Source organism: Rhodofomes roseus (assembly GCF_022264815.1).
Source record: "Rhodofomes roseus strain CIRM-BRFM 1785 chromosome Unknown C8Q71scaffold_2, whole genome shotgun sequence".
NCBI lineage: Eukaryota > Fungi > Basidiomycota > Agaricomycetes > Polyporales > Fomitopsidaceae > Rhodofomes > Rhodofomes roseus.
Genome location: NW_025952958.1, coordinates 119618 through 134781, shown reverse-complemented (window position 1 = coordinate 134781; position 15164 = coordinate 119618). Strand labels below are relative to the sequence as shown.

At 55.3% G+C, this 15164-nt stretch overlaps 6 protein-coding genes across 6 annotated transcripts; 2 read left to right on the top strand and 4 right to left on the bottom strand.

Annotated features, from left to right (window-relative positions):
• Positions 1–1118: 1118 nt before the first annotated feature.
• Positions 1119–2890, bottom strand: C8Q71DRAFT_732519 (uncharacterized protein). The gene is made up of 5 exons (XM_047922264.1): positions 2751–2890; positions 2405–2703; positions 2077–2341; positions 1896–2017; positions 1119–1843 (listed from the first exon to the last, which is right to left on the bottom strand). Exons 2-5 carry the CDS (start codon positions 2697–2699, stop codon positions 1248–1250), a joined length of 1278 nt encoding a protein of 425 aa, XP_047783407.1. The 5' UTR covers positions 2700–2703; positions 2751–2890; the 3' UTR covers positions 1119–1247.
• A 759-nt stretch (positions 2891–3649) lies between these two features.
• On the top strand, positions 3650–8904 carry C8Q71DRAFT_200031 (uncharacterized protein). The gene is made up of 8 exons (XM_047916951.1): positions 3650–4044; positions 4237–4286; positions 4337–4588; positions 4639–5329; positions 5378–5418; positions 5466–7575; positions 7628–8084; positions 8138–8904. Exons 1-8 carry the CDS (start codon positions 3693–3695, stop codon positions 8757–8759), a joined length of 4575 nt encoding a protein of 1524 aa, XP_047783406.1. The 5' UTR covers positions 3650–3692; the 3' UTR covers positions 8760–8904.
• Positions 8874–9546, top strand: C8Q71DRAFT_200026 (uncharacterized protein). The gene is made up of 2 exons (XM_047916950.1): positions 8874–8978; positions 9126–9546. Exon 2 carries the CDS (start codon positions 9134–9136, stop codon positions 9404–9406), a length of 273 nt encoding a protein of 90 aa, XP_047783405.1. The 5' UTR covers positions 8874–8978; positions 9126–9133; the 3' UTR covers positions 9407–9546.
• C8Q71DRAFT_732507 (RlpA-like double-psi beta-barrel-protein domain-containing protein-containing protein) lies at positions 9345–10876 on the bottom strand. The gene is made up of 5 exons (XM_047922263.1): positions 10508–10876; positions 10418–10454; positions 10348–10368; positions 10202–10291; positions 9345–10147 (listed from the first exon to the last, which is right to left on the bottom strand). The coding sequence occupies exons 1-5, from the start codon at positions 10711–10713 to the stop codon at positions 9686–9688; spliced, it is 816 nt and encodes a 271-aa protein (XP_047783404.1). The 5' UTR covers positions 10714–10876; the 3' UTR covers positions 9345–9685.
• An 830-nt stretch (positions 10877–11706) lies between these two features.
• Positions 11707–12363, bottom strand: C8Q71DRAFT_699030 (uncharacterized protein; the record flags this gene model as incomplete). The annotated part of the gene is made up of 2 exons (XM_047920050.1): positions 11707–11972; positions 12054–12363. 2 exons carry the CDS (start codon positions 12361–12363, stop codon positions 11707–11709), a joined length of 576 nt encoding a protein of 191 aa, XP_047783403.1.
• Positions 12364–13156: 793 nt separating this feature from the next.
• Positions 13157–14805, bottom strand: C8Q71DRAFT_827037 (uncharacterized protein; the record flags this gene model as incomplete). The annotated part of the gene is made up of 6 exons (XM_047926310.1): positions 13157–13278; positions 13336–13495; positions 13552–13845; positions 13893–14194; positions 14249–14507; positions 14580–14805. The coding sequence occupies 5 exons, from the start codon at positions 14803–14805 to the stop codon at positions 13344–13346; spliced, it is 1233 nt and encodes a 410-aa protein (XP_047783402.1). The 3' UTR covers positions 13157–13278; positions 13336–13343.
• Positions 14806–15164: the final 359 nt, after the last annotated feature.

The following is a 15164-nucleotide window of genomic DNA, read 5'->3' as shown; positions in this document are numbered from 1 at the left end:
CTTCACATCTTGTCAGTCATCACAAGTGTATTAGTGTATTGTAACTCCGATCAATCAATTACAAGTCCGAAAACACCCTGTTGAAGCCCTTATCGGCGTTCATCTGTCTGAGATACCCTGTCCACTGTCTGCTCCGTCATCCGAGGTCTGCACGGCGATGAACAGGTATGGTCAAGTCAATGTCAGTATTCCGCACTATGGCCATCTCTGACCCGGACTACGTATGTCCGATGTCCATATGTTACTAAGCAGCCACTCTGATCATCACGGTCTGTAGTGCGCGTACCGGTCGAGCTCTTCATGAGATCGTCTGGTCATGCTCGTTCAGGCCATTCGCCGACTCTGCCCCGACAGACGGGCCGGTTCACACCGGTCTCCAAGTCTCCAGATGTGACTGTCAAGCCCCACATTGTTCACGTAGTCTCGCTCGTGGCAGATGCGCGCCCGACGGATGTCTCTACTCCTACGGTCTACGTCTATCCAATCGACAACAACCAGTCCGGCGAGAATGATGCACCGCTATCTGATCACGAATGCCTAGTGCGAGAGGCTGAAGATCTCAGGCAGGAAGTTGCGAGCTTGCGCGCCACTGAGCAACGCACGACCAACGTCGGATCGGACAGCTCGTCTGCACCGGTCGACGTGCTGTCTGCTGCAGCGGTGTCCCTTCGACCAGCCATCCAGTCGAATGATACGGAGCTGAGAGGGGAAGTCGCATTACTGCGGGCCGAGGTAGTACGGTTGAAGGCGGAGGCAGAAGGAATCGCTAGGTTTATCGACGCACCTCCTGCATACGCCCACTCTACAGCGGAGGGTCATGCTTAGTTGGAGGAGGTCATGGATTACCGAGCCGTATCTCCAGTCCCCGAAGTCAACATTCCAGATTCACTGTCATTGTCTGAGGCTCGTCGTATACATGACAGCAGACGTTTACATCCAACCATTCGTATTGACGTCTGTCGAAAGACAGAGATGCAACAGCAAATCCCCGTGAAGCCGACGTCCCGACTCGCAAGCTGGATGGCTTTACGCCGATCCGCTCTGCGATGGTGTTGAATATGTGCGGACGAGGCTGAGAAATCTCCGAACTGACAATCGTCTCCGTCGTGGACATAAAAGCAGAAATCAGTCATAATGACGTGAGATGCAGCCGTTTTGTTAACACTACTTTGTATGTGTACACCGTTTACAGAGAACACATGGGACAGGATACCATCATGAAGTCCAAGAACGATCCCATCGACTTACTATGCATACGCAGGAGGCGGATCCCTGCCCCTCACAGTCCCCTCCGTTTCCGCCTTCAATCGTGCCATCTCCACCCGCAATGACGCCAGCTCTCTCCTCAACGTCACATCGATGTCCGTCGATCTCGACGACGCATGCGTAGATTCTGTGGTTGTGCTCGTAGGTGCTGACTGACTGCTTGTTGCCACTGCGCCTCCGACGACTGGTTGGCGCTCGGCACGCAAGGTTGCTACCTGCTGCCTGAGGGTCTCAGCCTCGCACATCATGCCTTCGTGGTTTGAGGGTGGTACGATCCATGGAAGCTTCTCGTTTGAGGGATTGGTGTAGCCGGTAGAGGCGAGGGGTGTCTCGTTGATTGGCATGGTGACTGCCGCGAGCAAACCCGGATGCTGAGCGCGCAGCGGAGGCCCCAGTGAGCTGGCATAATTGGGAGTAGGTGTAGGCGGGAAGGCAGGAGGCTGGGTTACCCCATGTTCCATCTCGGCGACTCTGTGCGCATTGTGTCGTCTCCGGAAATATATCAATAGGAGGATACAGATCATTATAAAGGCGACCCCGCCGACAACGCCGCCGGCAATCGCACCAACGGGCGAACCTTATCGCATCATGAGAAACGTCCACATAAGATTGGTATGCCATAGACATACTGTTGGTCGTCGCATCTACGATAGCACTCGTACTGCTTGGGGTGCCCGGAGTTGATGTTGTGGTGCTTGAGGACGACGCTGACGCAGAGCTACTCGACGCGCTCGACTCGCCGCTATCAAACCTTGAGCAATAAATTAGTTGTCAGCTTTGAGGACGGCTGCATATAGGTCGCGAACTTACGTGTATATGGCATAGTCGAACAGCAGGAGAGACGGCGCTGACCCCTGTATCGCCGTCATCACCAGTGTATGCGACGTATTGCTGAGACCTGTCTTGCTGAATGCGGTCGTGTTGTAAAGGTACGTTGGAGCACCAGGAGTGGAATCCGGAATATGAGTATAGGTACCAGCTATAGTCCCGTCCAATTCAAAGCTAGCATTGGTGAAAATGGTGACGCCCGTGTTAGCGGAGTTGACGAGAATGCAGTTCACCCAAATTGCAGTCCCTGCGTACAGACATGGCCAATGAGTGCTACTTCCGTCCATGTAAGAAGGAATGGATAGCGCACCTGTGAACTGTATCGTCGCATAGTGACCCGAGGTAGCATTCGGATTGTTCGAAGTTGTGTCATGCCATGTACCATCGTATGCCTCGCTCGCACTGGGCTGAACGGCGCAACCTGAGCACCCCTGCCCGGCATTCCAGTCGCTAGTGTACACGGGCGCGATGTGGGTCTCCGAGTCCCCCCATGTATCGTCGATTGTCCTGTTGACCTGCTCAGCGGTCACAAACAGAGAACAGACTGCAGCTGCGAGGATAATACATCCCGCCCGCAGGCAGAGACAGAGACACGGCAAAAGCATCTAGCTCGACGGGAGTGAGAGAAAGATACGAGAGACGTGAGCTGTACATACTCTATCGCGTTGCCAACTGTGATGTTCTGCGCGCGGGAAGATCACGGACGCAACATCAACTGCTACTTCGGTGCGGACCCTCCCCGTGTATGTCAAACTGTAACGCAAAGGTACGTACCCAGCAGTCCGGTACTCTTGATAGATCCGCTTGCTCCATTTTTCACGGAATGTGAGATTTCATCGTGTCTATGCATCATCCGGGTATGCCTCGGACGACCGCAGAGAACGCTCAAAGACCAAATAAGATATACATACATCCATGTGCGGTATTTGCGCACTGCCCGGAGCCTATGCATGCGAGAGGCGCTGTAGAGGTCGATGCTATTCATAGCCTGGCCGGCGAGCATAGCCCCATCTGTCAGAGCTATGCACGGACCTCATGTCAATGAAATGACTTACAAGGAGATGACAGCGATATGGATGTTTGATGTACGAGGGTGTAAGCCTGAGGCCTGAGGGTAAGGCCCGGCCTCCTCAGGCTGTCCTGGCGGGAGACCACATTGAGTTTGACGAGCCTCGGCCACTGTCATCTTCGTCTGTTCGCGACTCATCATACAGGCCTCAGCAGGCAGGCCTGCAAATGAATAGATCATATTAGTGGATAATCGGCACAGTGGTGACATGTGCGCGCCGTAGCTCAGCACTTGAGAGACTCAGATACCTCTCTGGGACGACTTGGACTTCTTGACCCTATACTGCGGAGGCCACAGTCTTACATGAACATCGGCTTGATGCGCTGTAGCTATGAATGTCAAGCATCTGGGGATTCCGTAGCTGAGTGCATGTATATGACTTGTATATATATGGAGCCATGCAAGAGCGCTACTTTTGTGGCGTGGGAACAAATCCAAATATGGCGTGGTCGGTAAGTAATGCTGCCAGTGATGGGACACTTCAGAAATTAACCACCACCTATGCTGAACGCTGTCTGATATTCACCCGATGGCCGTCGCACTGCAAGACGTCAGCGACACCCTACTACCGCGCAAATATCAGGAGGAAATATTCGCGCGGGCGCAGCGCAGCAATGTTATCGCTGCGCTCGACACAGGGAGTGGCAAGACGTACATCAGTACGCTTCTCATCAAGTGGATATCAGCGCGGGATGCTGGGCTCGGGAAAATCATCGTCTTTCTCGTCCCGAAGGTGGCTTTGGTAGAGCAGCAAGGAGACTTCATCGCCAGGCAGACCCCGCTGCGGGTCACCAAGTGTTGCGGGGCGACGGCGATCGACTTGGCGGATCGCGTGGGCTGGAAACGAGAGTTGGAGGACACGGATGTGCTTGTCATGACCGGTATGTGTCCGACTCTGACTCACGACTTGAATTGGGGAGGTCAGAAGAGCTGTAGATTGGTTGGGCCACACTCCGCATTTCTGCCGTACAGGCGGCAGGGGTCCGGAGAGTTGCACGTCGTTCTGCGCCATTCCATGCGAGCACAGACTGGGGAACCTCTCCTTGCTAGAGATTGTACTCATTGCACGATAGCTCAGATCTTCCTCAACATACTCACTCACTCGCACTGGAGCCTGGACAAGGTGAGCTAATGGCATGCGTCCTATTGGCTCCATCTTAATCGGCCTTCTAGGTGTCCCTGATGGTCTTTGACGAGTGTCATCATACGCGGAAGAATCATGCTTACAACGGTATTATGCGAGAATACTTCCAGTTCGCAGTCGAACAGCGCCCCAAGATTTTCGGTATGACCGCGTCGCCCATTTGGAATCCCCGCGACGCCGTTGAGTCGCTGGCGACTTTGGAAAGAAACCTCGATGCCAAAGTGATTGCGGTCCGCGAGCACGTTGACGAATTGATGGGCCATTCACCCAAGCCTGAAGAGGTACATTGACAGTATAATGGTCCGTACTGGGTTTGACGGCGTCCTCACAGGTGTTGCACGAGTATCCAGCACCTCTGGAAAGCTATCCGGCCTACCCGGAGTACACTCTCTGGAACCGTTTGCACCTGGACACACTCCCCCCTCACATCGACATCCCGGTGGAGAAGATCCGCGCGAGATACGACATCACGTACGCCAGTCTGGGCCCTTACGGCGCCGAGCTTTTCCTCTACACCGACATGAAACAGCGCATCGCGCAGATGCTATTGCAAGCCAGTGGGGCTGAACGCGATTTCTTATCGTTCGCATACCCCGGTTTTGGCTTGGATGACCTTTCGACGAAGCCTGGCGCAATGAATGTCGAGCTCCCACCGGAGGCGGAAGACTTGCAGGACGCCCTGATCGAATTCCGTTCGTTCTTCGAGGAGACGAACGACCCAGAGGCGGGACCGCTCACGGTCCATTTGAAATGGTGTTCGCCGAAGGTCCGAGAGCTCATCGACATTCTCTTCGAGCATTATACTGGGACATTTCAAGGCATCGTGTTTGTAGAGCAGCGTCATGTTGCAGCTTGTCTGGCGACTATGCTTCCTCGTGTGCCGCAGCTCAGCCACCTCATTAAAGCTGGGCAACTGATAGGACACGGGGCGGCCAACTTGGCTAAATCGCAAGTAAGAGGAATGGCGCTCCGAACACAACAAGACATCGTTAGGATGTTCCGAGACAAACAGATCAACCTGCGTAAGTGGTAATGCCGTACCGGGGACGTGGCTGACTTCTGTGGCGTAGTCATCGCGACATCCGTTGCAGAAGAGGGTCTTGACTTCCCGGTGAGTCTGTCATTCTGAGACATGAGACAGCGCTCATTGCGGAGTAGGCATGCGATCTGGTCATTCGATTTGATCCCCTCCAACACATGGTCGGGTACCTGCAATCCCGCGGGCGCGCACGCCACAGAAGCTCGAAATTCATTATTATGGTTCAGGAGGGCCATCTCACCCACGCCGCGCGCTACAAGGCGTTCTCAGAAAGCGAACCGCAACTTCGTCTCGTCTACCAGAACCGCGACGTACGTGACCGTAGCCCAGAACCGGGGGAGATTGAAGAGGAGGAAGAGCGAGACGACCCGGAGGACATCGCCCAACGAGAACGCTACATCGTGCCTCACACTGGGGCCGTGCTGACATACAACAACGCGATCGGTCTGCTGAACCATCTTTGCTCGCTGATCCCCCACGACAGATTCACTCCCGTCTACCTCCCAAAGTATACCGGCGACTTCCAATCGACGCTGCATCTGCCCTCGAGTCTTCCGCTCCCCCAGCAACACCTCACATATTATGGCCCGGAGAAGCGCTCAAAGAAAGAAGCTAAACGAGCTGTCGCATTCTTGGCCGTGAGGCAGCTGCACCAGCTCAACGTCTTCGATGATTTCTTGCTGCCCGCTCAGAGCGGTTCTACGGGCGATCACGAAGACGCCGACGGACGCACGATACAGGACGTCAGCAAAGTCCCATTCATGCTGACTGACGTGCCTGTGCGAGACCCTTGGACGCGAGGCGCCGTGCAATACGTGCACGCCGTATACCTTGATGGCATCCCTACAGCAGGTCTCGTCACCGGAACGCTTCTGCCCCAGGTCGAACTCGTCTGTCGGGGTACCTACGTGTCTATCGGAGACGGCGTGCGAGTGGACTTCGACTACGAGAACGAGTGGGAGCAGCGTAGGATGATGGAAGACTTCATGAGAATGGGACTCTGGTGGTGCATCACTGGAAGAGGAATCGCTCTACCACTGACGTGCTACCTAGTTCCAACCACTCACGATTCTCAGGTTGACTGGGCTACCATCGAAAAGGCGGTGGCGAATCAGTATGGCAACCCCGACTGGTCAACTGTGGGTGAAGAACATTACTTCCATACGCTTGTGATCAACAGGATGGAACATGGCAAGCCGATGCTGCTCCGCAAGATACGCACTGACATCACACCGATGTCTGTCCCTCCGCCTGGTTCTCGCGAAGCAGCCTATCCCACGTACAGAGACTATTGGATCCACAAGTTCACGCGAAGAGATGTTGTCCCCGAGATACCTGAAGATGGCCCGTGCATCGAGGGTCAGCCCTATGCACGCCATGCGGCATGCGCGTACGCTCTCGATAATTCAGGTGAGGGCCAAGCCGCACCGATGATCGTCCCCCTATCCATCCTCTACCCCATGGGCATGTGCAGATGGGCAGATATCCCCGAAGACGTCTTCCGCACCTTCCACGTCCTGCCCGAGCTATGCCACCGCATCACAGACGTCTACCGCGCGCGTACGGCTCGAGCTGAGCTGAGCTTGCCCCCGATCACCGACGATCTACTCATTCAAGCGCTCACCGTCCCGAGCGCAAACGCCGGCTTCAACAATCAGCGCCTCGAGACCCTCGGCGATGCCGTCCTCAAGCTCTCTGCCGTCGTCCACCTATTCAATCGCTTCCCGCATCGACATGAAGGCCAGCTCGACGCCTTACGTCGGAACTGCGTCTCGAACCGCACGCTCATGTCCCGAGCACTCGAACACAGACTAGAGCAATACCTCACCAGCGAAGGCCAGAGCATGCGTCTCTGGCGGTACACCTTGCCGCCAGATGCGGACCCATCGGAGACGGCACCCCAAAGGTACGCGCCGCGTACATACCCGCGTAGAAGCCTGCAGGATTGCATGGAAGCTACACTGGGAGCAGCGTTCGTCACTGGCGGAATAGAGATGGGTCTGCGTGCGGGCACGGCACTGGGCCTTAGTTTCGGCGGACCGTGTCCATGGAACATGCGCTACAGCGGTCGCATCCCTCCTAGTCCAGTGGCGAGCCTCTTCATTGACTTACAGGAGGTACTAGGGTACCAGTTCCGAAGTGGTAAGCTTTTGCTCGAGGCAATGACGCACCCCTCTTTCGGATCACTTGAGACGTCCTCGTATCAACGCTTGGAGTTCATGGGAGACGGTGAGTTATCCCTAGCACCATAGCAGCAGTGCCATGGCTAATCGTTTGACAGCGCTCATCGACGTCGTCGTCATGAAGTACATGTACGATAAATTCCCAAAGGCCAACTCCGGACAGCTCTCTTGGGCGCGCTCCCGGGCCGTGTGTGCGCCGGCTCTCGCCTCCGTCGCCGTCAAGCGCCTCGGCCTCCATAGGCTTCTGCTCGTCAACAACGTCGAGTTGAGCATCACCATCGGCAAACACGTACCTATCCTAGAGGAGCTCACGGACGAGGAGATCATCCACAACGCGTGGAAGCAGGACCCGCCGAAGGCGCTTAGTGATGTACTAGAAAGCTTGCTCGGCGCGGTCCTCGTCGATTCTGGTTATAACTTCGAGAGAGCGGCGAGTGTCGCGGAAGTGTGCATGGGGGGCCTGTTGTCAGTATTGTCGCCGAACCTTCCGAAGGACCCCGTATCCGAGTTGATGATATGGGTCGCGCAATCAGGATGCAGGAAGGTGTTCTTCAAGTGAGGAATTAGTAGCTTTGTCCAACAAATGTCACTGACGACTTTCCCTACAGAAAGAGTATGAGTCGACCGGAAACCAAACGTAACGACGGTATCTCTGTCGTCGTACACGACCATACCATCGTTGGCCCCGTCATCGCTCTCAATCTCTCCCTCGCGAAGGGACTCGCAGCCGAGCGCACCAGAGCCCTGCTTTCGGACCAGAACTCGCCACAATGTCTGGCGCGCATATGCACCTGCGCGGAGGACGCCGTTGAAGTGAAAGGGCGGCAAATTGCTATTGAAGAACTGCCGGAGGATAAGAAGGAGCTCGACGACGAGACGGAGGAGGGCTTCGCTGTCCTCGCACGGATAATGGATGGCGAATTTAGCGGGCGCGTCCCGGACACACCCGAGCTAGTGAAGCAAGAGGGGGAGACGTCGGACGAGGACGACTGGGCCGAGCTCGCAGAGGTCGAGGCCGTGCTCACCGTAGACCCCGCAATGGTCGTCGACGTGGATGCGCGGTCCACCGCCACACCGCCGGTGCCCGTCGTCGAGGTCGTGAATGTGAAGGCGAAGGCGAAGGCGGAGAGCGCCGCAAGTGATATGAACATCGACATCGATATCGAAATGGACCCCCCGGAACCGCTCCCGACTGCGCATGCCATGCTCACAACTCGCGCCACTGTCTAGTGTTTGCCCCGTCCGCGCCGCCGTCGCACCCACCGCCATCCTCGGCCCAAGTGTTTTCTTTCCGGTGGGCTGAGAACAGCTGAAAGGAAACACTTGGGCTGAGGATGGCGGTGGGCATGACGGCGGCGCGGCAGCGGGGCGGGCACTGGATATGTGGCTTGTATGCGGGGTAGGCAGGCTCACGGAACACTCGTACCACATCCATCACGTTCATTCTATGCACTTGAACTCCCCGACGGGTCGGTGGCCTCCGATGGGTCACCTCCCTCATTGGGCGATATCCTGACCAAAATGTCAACATTCCTCCATACCTCCCAATGAGGAAGGTGACCTGTCGGAGGCCGCCGACCTGTTGTGGGGTTCAAGTCTGCAGAATGTGCCTGATGGGTGCTCTGTTTGAAAATGCGATCTTATGTCTTTTTACGACGAAATGCCTCGTCTCGTGCTGTCACAATGTTTTATTATTCCCAGGATTTCTCACGTCTTGTAGCCTCCGATGTATGCAAACCGTTGAATGTCTTGTATCCAAGTTTTATACCTATGCGTCGCCGCAATGTTATGTACCACTTCTTGCACACATTGCCGGTCATGACGGTCCACTTATCAAGGTGAATGATTGCTCTACACCCTGTTCACGGTGTGCCTAGTACGCGGACAACTGCTACAAGGGGCACAGGCAAAGAATAGGTGTGGTAGTAGGTTCAACAACGAAAGGAGGTTGATTAGTAAGTCTGTCACGCAAAGCGGAAAAGCGCATGCCGGGAGAGAAGACAGAAGGAGAACACAATCGGGGGTATACTAGTATGTGTCCTTTCGCCAATAAACATGCTCGCATAACGTTCACGGCCACGCACACGCGTAAGGCGTGACGCACGCCGTCTACCTCGGAGACATCTAGGGATGGGGGTGTCGGGAGGGCGCGTGATTTACTGCACCTGCGCGCCGGCGACTACGAGGCCAGCCATGCCCACCATGGCCTGGTTGATGAGCGCGAGCTGGGTGCCCGTCGCGTTGGCGCTCGCGGACGGCGCGGCGCTCGAGCTCCACGCGCTGCTGCTCGACCAGGCACTGCTGCTCCAGCTCGAGCTGCTGCTCCAAGAGCTGCTCGACCACGCGCTACTGCTGCTCCAGGTGCTGGTCGTGGTCGGCGTCCAGTAGGTCGACGTGGTCGTGGGCGTCCACGCGTCGGTGGTTGGGGGAGTCCAGTAGGAGGTAGTCGTGGGCGTCCAGTCAATCGAGGTCGGCGGCGTCCACTCGCTCGAAGACGTGGTCGGGCTGGAGCCGGAGCCGTACGACCACTCGCCATAGATCACGCCCGCGCCCTCGTCGGCGAAGTACGTGAAGAGGCCCTCGGACATGTCGAGCCCGCCCTCGGGGCAGCCAGGGCACTATGGGGAGCGTAGGCATGCATGTCGCGCGTAGACGTGAAAGGGGTGACTTACCCTGTCCATGATCTGCGCCTGGGTGGTCTTGCCGTTGTAAGAGATGGTGATCATCTGGAAGCACTCAGCGCCATTGCTTTGGTCGTACAGCTAGAACCAGAAATTATGTTCATCGCATGGTCAGGAAAAATGCACAGGAAACATACGATCGAGTCCAACGCCACAATCTACAGGAACAGGTGAGCCAATGTCTACCGCCTAGGACAGGACACTCACAAAGTCACCAGGCACGTTGTTTTGTCCACACGAACCCCTTGCGTGGAGGCATTAGCATGAGGATCTGCGATCAAAGTCGGCGGTGCTCACAGTCCGACAGCGTAGTAGGTGAAGCGCGCATTCGAGTACGACTGGCGCTTCTCCAGCGCGACCGTCGAGTTTGTCTGATTGTGCGCGAGCCCGTCGTGGCGGCGGTGCATGTCCATGCGGTTGACATGACCAGCGGACGCCAGGGGCGCCAGAGCAGAGAGCAGGCTGATGCCGAAAAGAGTCGAGCCGAGCATAGAGCCGAACATAGTGAATACGGGTAAGAGCTCGTTAGTTAGGCGTTGTGGTTATGTGGCTTTTGGGTAAATGAGTGTGAGGGGGAGTGAGCGGGGCGGCGCAGGAGGGCGTCGGGGGAGGCGATGAGCAGAGGGGAAGAGGAAAAGAGGGCTCGGGTGAGCCGGTGGTCCAGACGCTCTCCAAAGGGGCCGTCGCCTAACGACCGCCAAGCCCCGCCACAACGCCCACCGCCTTGCCTCATTCGGCAACCCTCGTCGTTCCTCCGTCGAGGTACGCCCCGACTACCCGCGCAGCCACGGTCGCAGAGATTGCGCGAACCTCAGAGAGCGGCGGAGCAACCGTTTTTGATGCATGTACCAGTTGAGTCTTGGGCGGCAGTGTATTACAGTATGAAGAGTGATCAGGCGTCGCACTCGCTCGACTCATCTCACTTGACAAAGACCGTACATGATATTGCTACACAGAATCATACGCCGGAGGCGGGCCCTTGTACTCAGATTCGCTAATCATGTCCTCGGTCTCCCGTGCCACTGGCATGTTACGTAGCGAGGATACAGCCGCGAGCTGACCTGTGCGCTGTGAAGCAGGATTCACGGGAGATACAACTTGAACCAAGGTCACGGTCTGGCTCTTGTGCTGTGTGACAGGCAGCGCGGTGAATGCACTCCAGTTGTTGGACATACTAGAATAGACGAAGGGTTCGGGGTTGAAGCGTGCCCTTGCCGCGGTACGGTATATTCTTCGTCGTCTTTGCAAATAGACAACGATGCTGAGCCAGATCGCCACAAAAGCGATACCGCCGACTACGCCGCCAACAATGGCACCGATCGGGGCACCTGACAAATGTTAAGGGATGCAAATTCGAGGCTTACGCGTCTGTGGCTTACCGTGGTGTGATACTGTATCCGATGTAGTCGGCGAGGATGACTCGACATCGCTCTCGTCTTCATAGCTTCGAGACAAGATACTTCAGCTCTCCGTTCGAGAAACACTATTCGAAAGGCTCACTTGTAGGTAGCATAGTCAAACAGAAGGAGCGATGGTGACGATGGCGACCCTTGCGCAGTTGACATTGTGAACGTGTGTTGTGTGTTGTTCAGCGACGACCTGCTGTAGACAGGTATATTGTACTGATATCCATATGCGCTCGCATTGTAACTCGGGGGCGATTGATATGTGCTGGGGTCCCCGTCGAGATCGAAGGTTACGTTGGTGACCTTCGTGACCGGTCCTTGGGCCACGAGGATGCAGTACACTGTAAGAGTGGTCCCTGCATCCAGGATACCATTCACGAAAGAAAGGTAGTGACATCAGGGTGTGTGGTATGCGAACATGACCATTGTTGGCGTACCGGTGAATGTGAACATGACGGTGTGGTCTGTCGTATCATTGCTCAGCGCATTGCTGCATACGTTCGACTGCGTGTCGTGCCAGGTTCCGTTGTGCGCCTGCGCCGGGTCTGGCTGGGAAACGCAGATCGAGCAACTCGGCCCTTCGTTCCAGCATGCCGCGTTGGAGTATGTCGGCGTTGCTCCCGTCACCGAGTCACCGTACGTATCGTCGATCGTCCGTATCCCGCCCAAGGCGACTGCGACGCATTCAAAACCGATGAGTAACGCGATTATGAAGGAATGAAAGCGGGCGCAGCCCGGCGGGTGCATCGTCCCCGATGAAAGTGGGAGAAAGGGAAAGGCAGCGTGTCACCTTTGCGGCCCTAACGTCGAACCTGTACTTCTGGCCTACGTACACCATGTCAGACCTGGCAACGCGACATTTATGCAATCGGATCTACCGTACTGGAGATCACAGAACCCCCCTCCGCAGAACTTCTTGAGCCACATCATGATTGACTTTCGTCTATTCACTGTGTGGTTGTCCAAGCAAACGATCAGTACGTTCGCCGTAGCAACTAGGCCACACGACTCGCAGTGATGAACGAGGCCATATGCTCAGCGCACTGCACATAGCTGGAACAGTTGACGGTCACTAGAGATCCGACTCGAAGGACATTAGCCGGTTGCCGCGACAGCCTACTACCAGCCCAACTCTCAAGACCGCCATTGGTGATTATTGGGCGAATAACTCCAAGGGGGTATTGAGGGGCAGAGGATTCTTAACATATGGGGATGGTAGTCCCGACATTCCCGAATACGTCGCCGCTAGGGACACCATCGACCTGCTTCGAAAGACGGAATCTTCATTCTAGACTGGATGGAGCGTCAGCACATGGTGTTTTACCTGCTCCTGACGCTGCAGTGCCTGCAACGCAGTCAGTGGTCGCGCTCGCCGCCATGGCAACTTGCGGTTTGACACAATCTGCAACACTGTCAATGTTGACTCATCCTGTGCTGCTGCAAACGTGCGCTCGTGTTATGTGAACGTTAAACGGTCACCGATCAACGTTTCAACGTTCACGGTACCAGACAGTCGCTCATGCATGTACTCGTTATACTCGGTGCTTTGAAGGCGTGTCCAACCTACTGTAGGTGCCGAACTCTTGAATACTCACAGTGTGGTCGAGGATCGTGAGAGCAGTGTATACAACTACAGGCTGCAAAAGCCTTCAATGAGAGGGGCTACTTCGAGCTCGGTCGTAAGTGGTAGGGACAGGGCGAGTAGCGAGATAAACTCACCTATTATGCTAGGAATATGCAGGAGGCAAGTTCCTCTCCGTCTCCGACTCCAATCGAGCCACCTGCTCACGTAGCGCTGCCATTTCCGTCCTCAATTGTGCTTCGACGCCGGGATTCACGTCGTGGGGTGACGTGATTGGTTGCATACTACTGCCTGCTGCTGTGGTAGTTTGAGCGATGTGACGCGTGATGCATAACGTGAACTTTGTTGCGTACCGGTTTGCACTTCAAACTGACGTACGAGGCTGACCCTAACATCGTCTGGTGCCGCCTCGATCATGACAGATGTCGCATTGGTTCTCGGCACGAGTGAAGCCGGGGGCAAGGATTGATGTTGGGCATGGAATGGCGGCGCTGCGCTTTTGATGGAGGAGTCCCTCGAGCTCCCGTGTATCCCTTCTCTGCTGTGCGATTTCCGCCGCCGTCTGAGATAGACAGCGAGGCAGAGGTAGAGGATAATGAAGACAGCTCCGCCGACTGCACCACCAACAATGGCACTGATATGCGTACCTATTCAACGATTAGCTTGATACGTAGAGTAAGTATAGCTATCGCACCCTTGTGAGTTGTAGTGCCTGAATTGGCTGTGGCTGAGCTGGTGGACGATGAAGCATCACGCACACTGGTGCCGCTGGCGTTGGACAATGAATCACTACTAGCCTTCATACTGATAGAGGGCGTGGCGACATGTGTGTTCGAGGATGAGCTCGTGTCAGTACCTGTGGACAATGACTCGGAAGCGCTCGCGCTCAAGCTCGTCGTGGCAGTGCCAGGGAGCGGTGACCCGGAGATTACTTGCATTGAGCTTGTCGAAGTTTGACTATCACTCGCTGACGAAGTGGTAGGTTCCTCTTCGTACCTGGGAATCTGAGCATTTCGTCATTGTATGAAGCAAGCATTGTAGCGGACGCACGTGTAGGCAGCAAAGTCGAACAGCACAGTCGATAGTGTTGGGTTTTGTAATGCCGTCATCGTGAACGTATGTAGCGTGTTATTCAGCGGCGATGATGTGGTAAAGATAGCTACTTGATACGCAAATGCGTATGTGTCTCCCTTGAAGCTCTTGAAGTATTCTGAATAGCTGATTTCGCCGTCAAGATTGAAGCTCAGGTTGGTTTGCCATGCCTGTGGTCCTTGATTGACAGTGACGATGTACACTTGAAGGGAAGTCCCTGAAGGCCATAGACAGCATATATATAGTGCTGCATGAGCCGTACATCGAATGACCTAACATCGTCACTTACCAGTGAAGTTGAAGGTAACACTGTGACCAGCCGGATTATCAGGTTGGCCGGGACAACTATCCGTCGATGTATCGTGCCATGTACCATTGTGAATCTTTGACGGGTCTGGCTGGAGGAAACATGCGGTGCTGTTATTGAGTGCACATGAATCCCAGCAGTCGTCGCTAGAGTACGTTGGTACCACTCCTGTCACAGAGTCGCCATACGTATCGTCGATGAACCGCATCTCCCCGCAGACACGCAATAGTCGATGAAGAACGAACAAGAGGAGGTGAAGAGAGAACCGTGGAAACGACATATCCTCGATAGTTCTGGCGGGACAGAGTCCGGAGGGGGAGAGGACCCTCCCTATCATTTAAGCCAGCGGATTGCATCCGTATGGCCGCAAGTCATTGGCACCAAGATCGCAAAAAACCACCCGGCTGAGAACTTGTCAATATCCCGATTTTAGACATACTGTGACCACGCCTTCAATCGCAACACAGCGGAGCATAACGTCGAGAGGACTGACCGTTCGGTCTTGCCATCGTCTCAACTGACGTGTGATACGAATGACCAGTGCGCTGTTACATTGTTGCATTTAGA

Bases quoted from the DNA above. Each gene is read 5' to 3' on its own strand.
- C8Q71DRAFT_200031 (XM_047916951.1), top strand. From the start codon at position 3,693: ATGGCCGTCGCACTGCAAGACGTCAGCGACACCCTACTACCGCGCAAA. The intron at 4,045-4,236 runs GTATGTGTCCGA...ATTGCACGATAG, and splicing joins GGATGTGCTTGTCATGACCG to CTCAGATCTTCCTCAACATA. The intron at 7,576-7,627 runs GTGAGTTATCCC...ATCGTTTGACAG, and splicing joins CTTGGAGTTCATGGGAGACG to CGCTCATCGACGTCGTCGTC.
- C8Q71DRAFT_732507 (XM_047922263.1), bottom strand. From the start codon at position 10,713: ATGTTCGGCTCTATGCTCGGCTCGACTCTTTTCGGCATCAGCCTGCTC. The intron at 10,455-10,507 runs GTGAGCACCGCC...CCTCCACGCAAG, and splicing joins ACCTACTACGCTGTCGGACT to GGGTTCGTGTGGACAAAACA. The intron at 10,369-10,417 runs GTGAGTGTCCTG...CTGTTCCTGTAG, and splicing joins ACAACGTGCCTGGTGACTTT to ATTGTGGCGTTGGACTCGAT.
- C8Q71DRAFT_200026 (XM_047916950.1), top strand. From the start codon at position 9,134: ATGTGCCTGATGGGTGCTCTGTTTGAAAATGCGATCTTATGTCTTTTT.
- C8Q71DRAFT_732519 (XM_047922264.1), bottom strand. From the start codon at position 2,699: ATGCTTTTGCCGTGTCTCTGTCTCTGCCTGCGGGCGGGATGTATTATC. The intron at 2,342-2,404 runs GTGCGCTATCCA...GTCTGTACGCAG, and splicing joins TGCGACGATACAGTTCACAG to GGACTGCAATTTGGGTGAAC. The intron at 2,018-2,076 runs GTAAGTTCGCGA...TTATTGCTCAAG, and splicing joins TTCGACTATGCCATATACAC to GTTTGATAGCGGCGAGTCGA.